Source organism: Lampris incognitus, chromosome 12 (genome assembly GCF_029633865.1).
Source record: "Lampris incognitus isolate fLamInc1 chromosome 12, fLamInc1.hap2, whole genome shotgun sequence".
Lineage (NCBI taxonomy): Eukaryota > Metazoa > Chordata > Actinopteri > Lampriformes > Lampridae > Lampris > Lampris incognitus.
The window spans coordinates 9,153,661-9,167,589 of record NC_079222.1 but is presented as its reverse complement, the minus strand read 5'-3'; the positions used below and the strand labels follow the sequence as shown (position 1 = coordinate 9,167,589).

The 13,929-nt window shown below is 47.0% G+C and overlaps 1 protein-coding gene across 1 annotated transcript in view; it reads left to right on the top strand.

Moving 5' to 3' along the window:
• Positions 1-11,211, top strand: part of LOC130121996 (matrix metalloproteinase-17-like) — a 144,966-nt gene extending 133,755 nt beyond the window's left edge. Inside the window, exons 9-10 of the mRNA XM_056291004.1 lie at positions 1,087-1,344; positions 10,895-11,211. Coding sequence (XP_056146979.1) covers positions 1,087-1,344; positions 10,895-11,211 — 575 coding nt within the window. The remainder of the gene's footprint in view (positions 1-1,086; positions 1,345-10,894) is intronic.
• Positions 11,212-13,929: the final 2,718 nt, after the last annotated feature.

Here is a 13,929-nt window from a genome sequence, read left to right as displayed (position 1 = left end):
TGACATCACAAAGGCAGTCTTTACATGAACTGAGCATTCCAGGGTCTGTGGATCTGACAGGTACATCTGCGTATGATCAGCAAGAGACACTATTCTATGAATAATGTGCCCAAGGGGAAGGATTTATAAAGAAAAGAAAATTGGCCCCAAAACTGACCCCTGAGGCACACCATACTTAACAGAAGAAAATGAAGATACGCTAGTTGTTCACAGAGACACAGATCTCCTATTGAACAGGTAAGATGGAAACCATTCTAAAAAATCCCCATCCAGGGCCTCAGTCTAACAGGATGTTGTGATCGATCGTTTCAAAGGCTGTGCTAAGGTCCGGTAGTACAAGGACCGAACACATCCCATCACCAGCAGCCATTAAAAGATCATTGGTTACCTTGAGCAGGGCGGTCTCAGTGCTGTGATACTTCCAGAACCCAGATGGAAACTTTTCAAAAATGTTATTAAATCTATTCTGTTTTAGTTCTACTCCATCAAACTAAGATATGAGTTATAATTCCTTTGTTCCCTATATCTTTGTATCAAAACAGGAAATGTGAGAAATTAACAATTTGACAGACCACAATGCATGACTCCAGTGTTAGTAAAAATGTCTCCTTGATATGTTTTGAAATGAGCTCATCGTGTGATGACTTTTTCCTCTGGCTTTTACACAAAAGCAATAAAGGTGATTAATCCAGACAGTTAAAAAAAGATAAAAACGTGTTTCATCTTTCTCTGAATGTGCCTGGGATTATAAAATAAAGTCGGTATTTTAGATGTGAAAGACAGGTCAGGAATTCTATTAGAAATTGATTCACTTTTGACGTAAAATGTTAAGGAGTGCTCTGGATTCTTCACAGGTCAAACACTTTTGATTATAATGCACATTTGTTATGTAAATAAGGATACTTTGGACCCCAGACATTCCTTTGTATTAATATCCTTTCAAGCAAATTATCTTTAATTTACCTGTAGTGTACGCACTTGGTGTAAATGTATAACCTTTTAATCAAACTTACATTTCTGATGTAACTGTTTCTCATAAGAGGTGTTCCCTCTTTGATTGACATGTCTATGTCCCGCCCCCCACAGGTCTAAAGTACTGGGTGTTTAAAGACAATAACGTGGAGGAGGGCTACCCTCGTCCAATCAGTGACTTCGGCCTGCCAATGGAGGGCGTGGACGCAGCTTTTGTCTGGCTGCACAATGACAAGACCTACTTCTTCAAGGACAACCGCTACTGGCGCTACGATGACCACCTGAGACGAATGGACCTGGGCTACCCTAAAGACGCCACGCTTTGGAAAGGGATACCACCACATCTAGATGATGCCATGAGGTGGTCTGATGGTAAGTGGTCTTCAAAAACTTTACAATTGTGTGTTCTTAACTACTTTCCTTACTTCAGTTCACGCTACAAAAATGTCCATCTTACAAATGTGGGATTCAATCTTGCACATGTTTTTAAGGGTTGAGAGTGTGTGCTTTCAGATATATTGGCAATCACGTCCATTTCGATACAGTCACGAAAGTCTTGTAACACAGCCATGCATTACTGATGTGCATTCACAAACCAGATCCCTGCAGTTATAAATAGGCTTTATTCTATCCCGTCATTCCTGACAAATGATAGCGTAGAACAAAAGAAGACCGACATGATTATTCACTCTGACCATCTCACCCACTCCCTCTTCTGTCTTTCTTACATTATTCTCTCTCTCTCTCTCTATCTATCTATCTATCTATCTCTATCTCTATCTCTCTTGCTCTATCTAGCTATCTATCTCTCTCTGCCTCGAGTTGATTCTGTGGTTTTATTAAAGGGATTGAATACACAGACCTTTGAAGTTGTGTGGCACGCACTTGGTTTTCTGGATGCGTGTGTGTTTGTTTTTGTGATTGTGTGTGGAGTGGAGGTGGGGATGAGAGAGAATAGCCACAAATATTCAGGCCTCTGGCAGTTGAAGGCTAATCTTGAGAGTGAGCCAATAGCAGCATAAATACTCACACGCAAACACGCACACACACACACACACACCATCATCATCATCATCGGCGGTCACTCGGTGTCGAGTATGACTGTCAGCCTTCTAGTTCCTTGTTGGTCTTCAGGTGGGCATAGAGGCTGATCCTGGAGCCGCATATTTTGGGGCAATGTGGGCAAGGGTGTGAAAAAGTGGTTGAGGATGTGGTTTGGGCCTTTCTGGTAACTCGCTCCTTTCTGAGTCCGTGCTTGTTTTCAGCAGCATGGTGGAGCTCATGGTTGTAGCATCCAGCACTCTTACGGACAGCCAGTCTCCAGTCTTCCCTGTTTGTTGCTGCTCGTTCCCAGGTGTTAAGGTCAATGCCAAACCTTTAGATGTGATCCTTGATGTTATGTTTATATTGCTTCTTTTGTCCTCCTGGGGCACAGCGTCCTGTCAGGAGCTGAGAGTAAAGGACTTGTTTCGGGAGGCGAGAGTGAGACATGCAGAGGACATGGCCAGTCCATCTTAGCTGATGTTGTGCGATAGTGGCAGTTATTCCTGTGCCATTCCTGTGCCGAAGTCCTCAAAGATCCCCTGCCTCAATGACTTCAGACCAGTTGCCCTAACATCTGTGGCCGTGAAAGCGTTTGAGCGTGTCATTCTGTCATACTTGAAATCTTGGACCCCCCAATGATGGACCCATATCAATTTGCCTGTCAAGCCAACCGTTCTGTTGAGGATGTAGTTAGCATAGCCCTTTACCATGCCCTGCAACACCTGAATCACCAAACACCTACACATACATCCTGTTCATAGACTTAGGTTCCTCCTTCAACTCGATCAACCCACTAAAACTTTACCATACTCTTGGATATGAACAGTGATTGACCCAGCCATATGTTACTGGATTCAGAACTTCCTGTGGAACAGGCCACAGAGGGTGAAGGTAAATAACCTAACCTCACACCCTCTTACCCACAGCACAGGTGTTCCTCAGGGCTGGGTTCTCTCCCCCTGGCTCTTCTCACTTTACACCACCCACTTTACATCCACGGACAGTTCTGTGAAAAAATGAAATATGGAGATGACACAACCATTGTAGGCCTCATCTCCAACAAGGTTGAAACCCAGTACCGCGCTGAAGTAGACTAAGCTGTCACTTGGTACACAAACAACAACCTTCTGCTTAATACAGCCAAAAACCAAGAAGTCATTATTGACTTCCGATGCGTTTCAAATCCCCAAACACCCATACAGAACAGAGATGCCATCACCACCACCGGCTCTTAAATTCCTTGGAACATACATCAGCAATAACCTGAAGTGGAAAATTAACACTGAACACATTGTTGCAAAAGCTCAACAACGACTTTACTTTCTTAGGCTGCTTAAAAATACCGGATCAACTTCTCATTCTGCTTTACTGAGCATTATCAAGTCCATCATAACATCTTCTATTACAGTATGGTACGGCAGCACAGACTGTCAAACACAGAAAAAATTGCAGTGGGTTGTCAACGAGGCATCCAAAATCATAGGCAACCCACTCCCCTCAGTTGAGTCTCGTCTCTACATACTCACCGGACTGTAAAGCGAGCGAAGAAGATCATCTCTGACCCCTGACATCCTGCTCAGCACCTCTTCCGGCTCATTCCCTACTAAGACTAAACGCTTCACAGTCTTTTCCTCCTTGCCATCAGGACTCTGAATCCCTCCCTATTGTCCCCTCCTCACACACCACTGGCACAAATACCACCATTCCTCTAATTGTTGTGCACAATATGTTTGTTTCTGCTATTGTGTAACTGTATTGTTCTAATATGTGGAGTGTCTGCTGTTGTCCTTGGGTGTATTGTGCTGCAGAGTTTAACACGCTGTACCGAAAACAAATTCCACCGGCCTTGGTCGTGTGGCTAATTAAGCTATCTGATCTAATTGTCAGGTGTTCCGTGTTTGCACGCCGTGTACCGTGTCCCATGTTCCGTGTTCTGAGCTTCCACCAAATTCCGAGTTCTGCTCTATACTGTTTGGTGTGTGTGTGTGTGAGAGAGAGAGAGAGAGAGAGAGAGAGAGAGAGAGAGAGAGAGGGGGGGGGGGGAGAGCGAGAGACAGAGAGAGAGAGAGAGAGAGAGAGAGAGAGAGAGAGAGAGAGAGAGAGAGAGAGAGAGAGAGAGAGAGAGAGAGAGAGAGAGAGAGAGAGAGAGAAATAGCAAAAGAAAGGTCAAACCAGGCAAAACCTGAAATCTGCACACACACTAACACACACACACACACACACACACACTAGCACACACAGATACCAGTGACGCACATACACGGACACTTGCACACACATACCATGCTACTATAGTCACAGACCGACCGTAGGGTCTGGGAATTGGAGCCACATCAAAAGCCTCCCTGTCTCTCTCTCAGAAGTTTCAAATTATATTTTCAGCATGCTTTATTGCATGAGAATATATATATATATACACTACCGTTCAAAAGTTTGGATCACCCAAACAATTTTGTGTTTTCCATGAAAAAGTCACACTTATTCACCACCATATGTTGTGAAATGATAGAAAATAGAGTCAAGACATTGACAAGGTTAGAAATAATGATTTGTATTTGAAATAAGATTTTTTTTACATCAAACTTGCTTTCGTCAAAGAATCCTCCATTTGCAGCAATTACAGCATTGCAGACCTTTGGCATTCTAGCTGTTAATTGTTGAGGTAATCTGGAGAAATTGCACCCCACGCTTCCAGAAGCAGCTCCCACAAGTTGGATTGGTTGATGGGCACTTCTTTGAGCAGATTGAGTTTCTGGAGCATCACATTTGTGGGTCAATTAAACGCTCAAAATGGCCAGAAAAAGAGAACTTTCATCTGAAACTCGACAGTCTATTCTTGTTCTTAGAAATGAAGGCTATTCCATGTGAGAAATTGCTAAGAAATTGAAGATTTCCTACACCGGTGTGTACTACCCCTTCAGAGGACAGCACAAACAGGATCTAACCAGAGTAGAAAAAGAAGTGGGAGGCCGCGTTGCACAACTGAGCAAGAAGATAAGTACATTAGAGTCTCTAGTTTGAGAAACAGACGCCTCACAGGTCCCCAACTGGCATCTTCATTAAATAGTACCTGTTAGAGCCTGTTTGTGCTGTCCTCTGAAGGGAGTAGTACACACCGGTGTAGGAAATCTTCAATTTCTTAGCAATTTCTCGCATGGAATAGCCTTCATTTCTAAGAACAAGAATAGACTGTCGAGTTTCAGATGACAGTTCTCTTTTTCTGGCCATTTTGAGCGTTTAATTGACCCCACAAATGTGATGCTCCAGAAACTCAATCTGCTCAAAGAAGTGCCCATCCAACCAATCCAACTTGTGGGAGCTGCTTCTGGAAGCGTGGGGTGCAATTTCTCCAGATTACCTCAACAAATTAACAGCTAGAATGCCAAAGGTCTGCAATGCTGTAATTGCTGCAAATGGAGGATTCTTTGACGAAAGCAAAGTTTGATGTAAAAAAAAATCTTATTTCAAATACAAATCATTATTTCTAACCTTGTCAATGTCTTGACTCTATTTTCTATTCATTTCACAACATATGGTGGTGAATAAGTGTGACTTTTCATGGAAAACACGAAATTGTTTGGGTGATCCCAAACTTTTGAACGGTAGTGTATATATATATATATATATATATAACTACACATACAGAGAATTTGATTTTGTAGGTGAGCATAAAAACACTGACAAAAATGCAATATTGTAAAGTAAATTGCACCTGTAGGATAAACCAAGATGCATGTCTGCAGACAGCTAATGGCTTTCTGCTGCAGTGGCTCAGGACAGAATTCACGCATATTTTGTTTTCCTATTTAAGAATGCATTGCTCCAGCATGAGCTTTAAAACAAATATTAAACACAAGATGAATAATGTTGGTATGAATGGTGTGTAATATGCAGCCTAGAAACCAGACTCTCAAACACACTGACGCACACACACACACACACACACACACTTAGGCATAATCCTTCTCAAACACTCAGGGGCACAAATATACTTACATTTACTCAGTAATTCTTTATAGCTCTCTCTCTCTCGCTCTCTGTCTCACTCTGTCTCTCACTCTGTCTCTCTCTCTCTCTCTCTGTCTCACTCTGTCTCTCTCTCTCACTCTCTGTCTCTCTCTCTCGCTCTCTGTCTCTCTCTCCATCTCTCTCTGTCTCTCTCTCTCTCTGTCTCTCGCTCTCTGTCACTCTCTGTCTCACTCTCTCGCTCTCTGTCTTTCCTTCTCTCTCTCTCTCGCTCTCCTCCCTCCCTCGCTGTCTCACTCTGTCTCTCGCTCTCTGTCTCTCTCTCTCTCTGTCTCTCTCTTGCTCTCTGTCTCTCTCTCTCCCCGTCTCTCGCTCTCTCTCACTCTCTGTCTCACTCTCTCGCTCTCCCATCCTCGCTGTCTCACTCTGTCTCTCGCTCTCTGTCTCTCTCTCTCTCTGTCTCTCTCTCTCTCCGTCTCTCTCTGCTCTCTCTCTCTGTCTCTCTCTTGCTCTCTGTCTCTCTCTCTCTCCGTCTCTCGCTCTCTCTCACTCTCTGTCTCACTCTCTCGCTCTCTGTCTCTTCTTGTCTCTCTCTCTCTCACTCTCTGTCTCACTTCTCGCTCTCTGTCTCTCCTTGTCTCTCTCTCTCTCTCTCTGTCTCTCTGTCTGTCTCAAACATACGTACACACACTAATATCGTAAAAAAAGAACAATGATTCCATTGCCTACCAACACAGGATCGCCGGTTCGAATCCCCATGTTACCTCCGACTTGGTCGGGCATCCCTACAGACACAATTGGCCGTGTCTGCAGGTGGGAGGCCGGATGCGGGTATGTGTCCTGGTCGCTGCACTAGCGCCTCCTTGGTCGGTCGGGGCTACTGTACGGGGGGGGGGGGACTGGAGGGAAGAGCGTGATCCTCTTATGCGCTACGTCCCCCCTGGTGAACTCCTCACTGTCAGGTGAAAAGAAGCGGCTGGTGACTCCACATGTATCGGAGCAGGCATGTGGTAGTCTGCAGATTGGCGGGGGGTGGGGGGGGGGGGCAGTGACCGGGATGACTCGGAAGAGTGGGGTAATCGCCGGATACAATTAGGGAGAAAAGGGGGGATCCAAAACAAACAAAAAACAATGGAATTAAACATGGAATTGTATTTTGTATTAACAATAATTCCAGTAACACAAACGGGCCCTATAAACCAACAAGGGGCAGATTTTCATATCGGGGATGATTTAGAGCGGGGTTAATGGTGCCGGGGATTAGTAATATGTTATTTTCTAACGTTGTGTATGCGTCACATTTTGTGAGCAGAGCAGCTCTGTCTGTGTGCAGTGTTTTCGGTGTGTCCGGTCAGTCAGGTCTGCGTGTGTCAACCTTTTCAGACATTTAGACGGCGCCCACCGAGTGTGTACTTCGTCTGGGCGGCTCTTCATTTTTTACAAACACCGGGGTCACATGGTACTCTCTGCCACGTCGTACCGTAGTCTGTGTGGGGAGAAAAGAGGTTCGAATTGTGCTTTGTGATTTTGTTTACATGTTCCAAGCGGCGGTGTGATTTGGTTTAATGTGATATAATTAGTTCGATCCTGGTTGAGCTTATAGTCATGCGCTGGCCCTACGGCTGCTGGGGGATTAAACGTTTTGCATGCATCGAATGACCTAGATCGAATGACTCGTCGTCTACCCACACCGGGCAGCAACGTTTTTATTTTATTTTGGGATACTTTCTTGATCCCCGTAGGAAATTCTTCTCTACGTTTAACCCATCCTGGATTCACCCATCCATCATCTGGGGCACCCTGGTGGACGACCTGGGAGAGGAGGTGAGGTTAACCCATCCTGGATTAACCCATCCATCATCTGGGGCACCCCGGGGACGACCTGGTGTGAGGCGGGTGAGGTTAACCCATCTGGATTCACCCATCCATCATCTGGGCACCCAGGTGGACGACCTGGGTGAGGAGGTGAGGTTAACCCATCCTGGATTCACCCATCCATCATCTGGGGCACCCTGGTGGACGACCTGGGTGAGGAGGTGAGGTTAACCCCATCCTGGATTAACCCATCCATCATCTGGGGCACCCCGGTGGACGACCTGGGTGAGGAGGTGAGGTTAACCCATCCTGGATTAACCCATCCATCATCTGGGGCACCCCGGTGGACGACCTGGGTGAGGAGGTGAGGTTAACCCATCCTGGATTAAACCCATCCATCATCTGGGGCACCCCGGTGGACGACCTGGGTGAGGAGGTGAGGTTAACCCATCCTGGATTAACCCATCCTTCATCTGGGGCACCCCGGTGGACGACCTGGGTGAGGAGGTGAGGTTAACCCATCCTGGATTAACCCATCCATCATCTGGGGCACCCCGGTGGAACGACCTGGGTGAGGAGGTGAGGTTAACCCATCCTAGGCTTGTGCAGCCGCCGTGCAGCGTCCGGGGACCGGCTCAGTTCGTCTTGCCACGCCATCGGTCAGGACAGACAGGAGAAAATTCATGTCTTTCCGAGAAGGTACACTCAAAGGTAGGGCGAGGAGCTGTCCGTCACCGAGAAGGGTAGTGTCATAAACAGAAGGCCTGAGTAATCGTGGTGCAAAGGGTCAGACAAATGCAGATCGAGGCGAACACTCTTCAGTTTTTTCCTCAAAGTGCTTCACGGTGGGGCAGCACGGTGGCGCAGTGGTCAGCATGGCCGCCTCACAGCGAGAAGGTCCTGGGTTCGAGCCCCGGGTAGTCCAACCTTGAGGGGGTCGTCCCGGGTCGTCCTCTGTGTGGAGTTTGCATGTTCTCCCCGTGTCTGCGTGGGTTTCCTCCGGGTGCTCCGGTTTCCTCCACAGTCCAAACACATGTAGGTCAGGTGGATCGGCCATACTGAAGTCGTCCCAAGGTGTGAATGTGTGTGTTTGTTGGCCCTGTGATGGTCTGGCGGCCTGTCCAGGGTGTCTCCCCGCCTGCCGCCCATTGACGCTGGGATAGGCCGCAGCATCCCTGCGACCCTGAAAGCAGGATAAGCGGTTCGATAATGGATGGATGGATGGATGGATGATGGATGGATGATGGATGGGTGGATGGGGTGGATGGATGGTATGGATGGATGGATGGATGGATGGATGGATGGATGGATGGATGGGTGGATGGATGGTGGATGGATGGATGGATGGTGGATGGATGGATGGATGATGATGATGGATGGATGATGGATGGATGGATGGATGGATGGATGGTTCATGGCGGGAGGCGAGCGGTCAACACAGCGGCTGAAGTAGTCATGTGAGAAATCCAACTGAGACCATTAGACAGAACGTTTGAAACCCCGCCCATTGTCACCTAGGCCGGCTGGCCAATCGTTGTGGAAAGTGGGCGTGGACTCAGAATGCAGTTTTTGAGAGTTACAGAACAATTTCGGGCACAAACTCTACAAGTCGACCATCATAAATTAGCTTACGGGCGCTATCTGATGTTCTGTACGGCACTTTGTTAGAAGTGCGCAGGAGGTCTTAGTGTGTGTGAGTGTTTAGCAGTGTGTGTCTGTGTGTTTGAGTGTGTGTTGGTGTGTGTTAGTGAGTCAGGACCAGTTGAGTGAAGGAATATTGTTCATTGTTCCTCTCTCAGCTCAACAATGGCTTGGTAAGGATATGAGAGGGGGGCCAGTATTTATTTTTTACCTTTGTCCAATGTTTTATCACTCTCTTATAAATGTTGACGATGATTGGGTGTGTAGCTTATTTTTCCCCTACATGTGTTGTTGCGATGTTGTTTTCACGGATCACCGATTCCATGGCTGTGGTCAGTTTCCCTCAGCGTGACAGCAAAACTCAGCCCGTTAGCAAGGGTGTCTTTCTCCGCGGGGGTGAGTTCTGTTGTACGGATTCCTCACCCGCTTGTCCACATCGCCGGCCCGTGTCTGGCGCCCATCTCTCTCGTCCGCCGCCGAGGGCGCCGTCCGTTATCTGCCGGTGTTTCTGGCGTGCGGCCAGTGGGTCGAACTTCTTTCGCCGCCTGGTTTTCCGACTTTCCGTGTTGTGCGAGACGAGCCTTCTCCGTGAACTCGGGCACATCATGTGGGAAAGCGGTCTCATCCGGATGCAGTGTGAGTCTCTGTTAGATCTGCTTTCAAAGCGTCGTCGGTAAAAATTAAGTTTGTCTCGCTCAGTCTTTGAAGCTCTAATTAACGGTCGCGCCAATTTGCATATGAGACCAATTGTTGGTTTGGGTCGTTATGCCACTGTATTGTTTGTTAGGGTGGGGATTCCTGCAGTCAGCTGAGACTGAAGAGGTCACCTAGATGAGTGCTGAAACGTTTCTCTCTCAATAACCATTGTGTCCCGGTGAACTGGTTGATTTTCTTAGCTGGATTATTGAGCTTGCATAAAGACTCGCTGCCCCACGGTCGTATCAGCCCTGCTCACGCTGAGTTTATGGCGGTGGGAGGGACAGAGAAAACAGTTGAAGCTTTCCCCGTTCTTGACCTTTTTACTCATTATTTTCTCAAGTACACTTTTTATTAATCGGATGCCTCTCCAGCAGAGCGCAGAGCCGTCTGCTTGGTTATCTGATTAAGTAGCTCTGCTTGCGAGTTTGTCCCAGTGCACAACACAATAAGGGAACCTCCTCTGAATTATAGGCAAAGTTGGTATCTATCCTCTTATAGCGCAGTCTTCCTTAGTGAAGTGTTATACCCGTGTGCTGTTTTTTAGCATTTTATATGATAAATTGTGCACTTGCAGCAGATATGTGTTCAGTACAGGGCTATTAAAACTCATTGCCTTGTAGGAATACTATATCTTTGTGTTGTGCTGAATTGTAATTAAATCTATTACCTTCTGTTTCGCTACGACTGTTTCTGTCAAACACACTAACTCCCAATATTTTCAACCTCTCTTCCCCCCCCCCTCCCCCTCCTTGTTCAGGCTCTTCCTACTTCTTCAAAGGGAAGGAGTACTGGCGTGTGCTGGGCAGTGATATGGAGGTGGAGGCCGGGTACCCGAGGCTTATCGCCAAGGACTGGCTGGTGTGCACCGAAATGCAGTCGGACTCTCCAGACACGGAGGCCAAAAGCACCGAGACACGGGTCAATGGGCAGCACCGCCCCGACCACGCCGAGAACGGCTACGAGGTTTGCTCCTGCACCTCCGACACCGCCTCGCCTGCGGGGGCGCTCCCGTCCCCCTCCTACCTCTGGCTGCTGCTGGTGCTCTCTCTGGTCCTCAACTCTGCACCGCTATGATGCCAAAACAAGACAGACAAGTGTTGAGCTGAAACGGGAGGCGTGACGGCCGCTCGGCTGGCGGCAGGTGAGCGGACCATCTGAGACTCCGTGGCGGACGGCCGGTGGGCTCTGAATCAAGCCAACTGGAAGATTTTGTTCTTGCACTTAAGTCTCAGTATGTCTCAGTTGGAATCTTTTTTTCTTTCTCATGTGGCTGTTATTTATTCCCTGTTTCATTCTGGTGGACGCCGCCATCGGGAGGGTGAAGACATTTTTAATACAGTCGTCCCGAGAGCAGAGCATTTCCCTCATCATGAAACTGTCAATGCCAACCAGTTGAGTTCACGCAGTGCAACACCTTGCGTCTATTAATTTACATTTAGCTGGATCAAGATACTTTGTAAATCATCTTTGTTATGAACACATAATTTAACGGCACTAATCGGAGTCATGTTAAACTGCAATGGCTGAGTATGACAACGGCATCGATAGTGAAGTTTCTCTTTATACAGACCGAGTATACAGCAAAAAAACGTCAGTACTGACACTGAGTAGATAGACAGACAGAGAAGGGAGTGAAATCCTGAGACAGACGGCTAGCTAGATAGACATGGTCAGTAGAATCCAGGGATGCTGACAGATAGACAGGTGAATTGCATCCTGGGACGTAGACATGTAGAAAGGTGAATAGCTTCTCCAGATATTACCACAAGCCCTGTTGCCTATCTTGAAAATACAAGTGCTTTTAAATCAGCTGAGATACACACTTACACAACAGACAGACTCATTAGATATTCAGTGTGAGGTCTGAGGGAGCTTGGCTGAAATGCTGCTTTCACGTCTGGACCGGCTGGATGGACATGTCCGCTCTCATGGATGATTCTCCTCATTTAAACCCGTAATACCAGGGCTCTCTAAGGACGGACGAGTGAATAGGAGATGGACTCTCGATGCCTTCGCCTCTGGACTGCACCCCAAAGCCTTTCAGAGGACATCCGCTTGTTTCCTCCTCCCATCAGAGACGGTGGCGGCTACAAGCATCGATTTTGTTGTATTTTTATAATATCCACAGGTGATCGCCAGGTAATGGAAGATTGGGACTTAAGCTTATTTCGTGATGCTTCGACCAACAAAACCATAACCAGAGAACACTGGATTGTTTCCCCCTCTCCACCCAAACCCCCCCCCCTGATGACTAGACGAGAGATGGATGATTGACAGGAGAAGAGAGATAAGACCACGGGGTGTCTTATAGACCTCACGCAGCAACCGAACTTGTTCTTATTGTTAAGATATATTTACATACAACACAAATAAGCAAATATATTTGACCTTGAAATATTACTTAGCTGTTGCAAAAACAATTCAGCCGTGTACATTTTAAGCCGTGTTTTCTAATGTGAAATATTTTTGTAAAAAAAAATAAATAAAGACTTCGGATTACTTCAGTCCTCAAGTACGGTAAATACACATGCGTTCGTCTTGGTGGCATTTGTGCGGATGCAATGACAGTTAATCCTTTCACGGTTAGTGACCAAGGCTTCCTTGTTTGAGAAACAGAGAGAAATGTCACCTGGGGAAAAGAAAAGACATTCAAACTGTTGAAGACCAAGGATAAATGGGGTTTGAAAGCCAGATTCTCACACACACAGACACACACGTACGCACAAACCTATTATCGTAGCTATCAGTTCTTGGTGACAAGCTTCACTTTAGCTCCTGCAGTCCATCATCCCCATGGTTCTACAGAGACCTCATGAGGTCTTTCCCTGCCACGTTCTTGCATTTTCCCTGCCATGTTTATTGAAAGCCAGGCACAGTCTACAGTCTCATCATCATCATCATCATCATCATCAGGTCCATAACCTGTGGGGGTCATAGGAGCACAGCTGATGCCTCAACAGGCCTCTTCCACCGTCCCCTCCGGTATGGGGACTGAGTCTGGTTGAGTCATCATTGTTCCAGTAGGGGGAGTACCTGGTGGTCCCTGTCCCCTCTCCAGGCCGCTGGTTCACAGAGGAACTCCTCCGCCCTTTGACAGGTTTTGTTTTTAGTCCTGCTGGGTGTCCACACACCCTCCTCACCACAACCCAAGGGTTGAAGTGGGGGTGCCGGTTCAGTCGCTGACGACCCGGCGGTGGCAGTTTAACGTCGTACCAGGACGAGTCTAGAGTCTAAAGACCTCTAAAACTTGACACAGAGTCCATGCCCAAACAACAGGTTGAAGGTCCAACCCTGTTTTAGTCTGATGTAGAATGACTAGAGCTGGGACGGGGTTTCCTTGAAGTGTGTCCCGTGCTAATGATCGTCTCACGTTTGAGGCTTAAGCCTTTCTACGCTGGTTCAGGGTGGTTCTGGTCGGTTCTGAAGTTGCGTTAAGGATTCTCTAGCAATGTTTAGCTTAGCCTATGCTTTATTTGCCCCTGCTGTATACAGCCTACTTGCGATCCCTCTCGCAGTCTAGTGACGCAACAGCCGCACCATGGATGCCAGCAAAGAATTTCTTAAAATTTCACTAAAATTTAAAAAAAAAATGTCATAACCTTGTCATGCAGTATTTCATTCCAGCTGAATTACTTGTATTTTAAAACAGAATGATTTTGTTTTTTTAACCCCTTTTTTTCTCCCCAATTGTATCTTGCCACGTACCCTGCTCTTTTTGAGCCATCCCGGTCGCTGCTCCACCCCCGCTCTGCCGATCCGGGGGGCGCCCCGACCGACCAGAGGAGGCGCTAG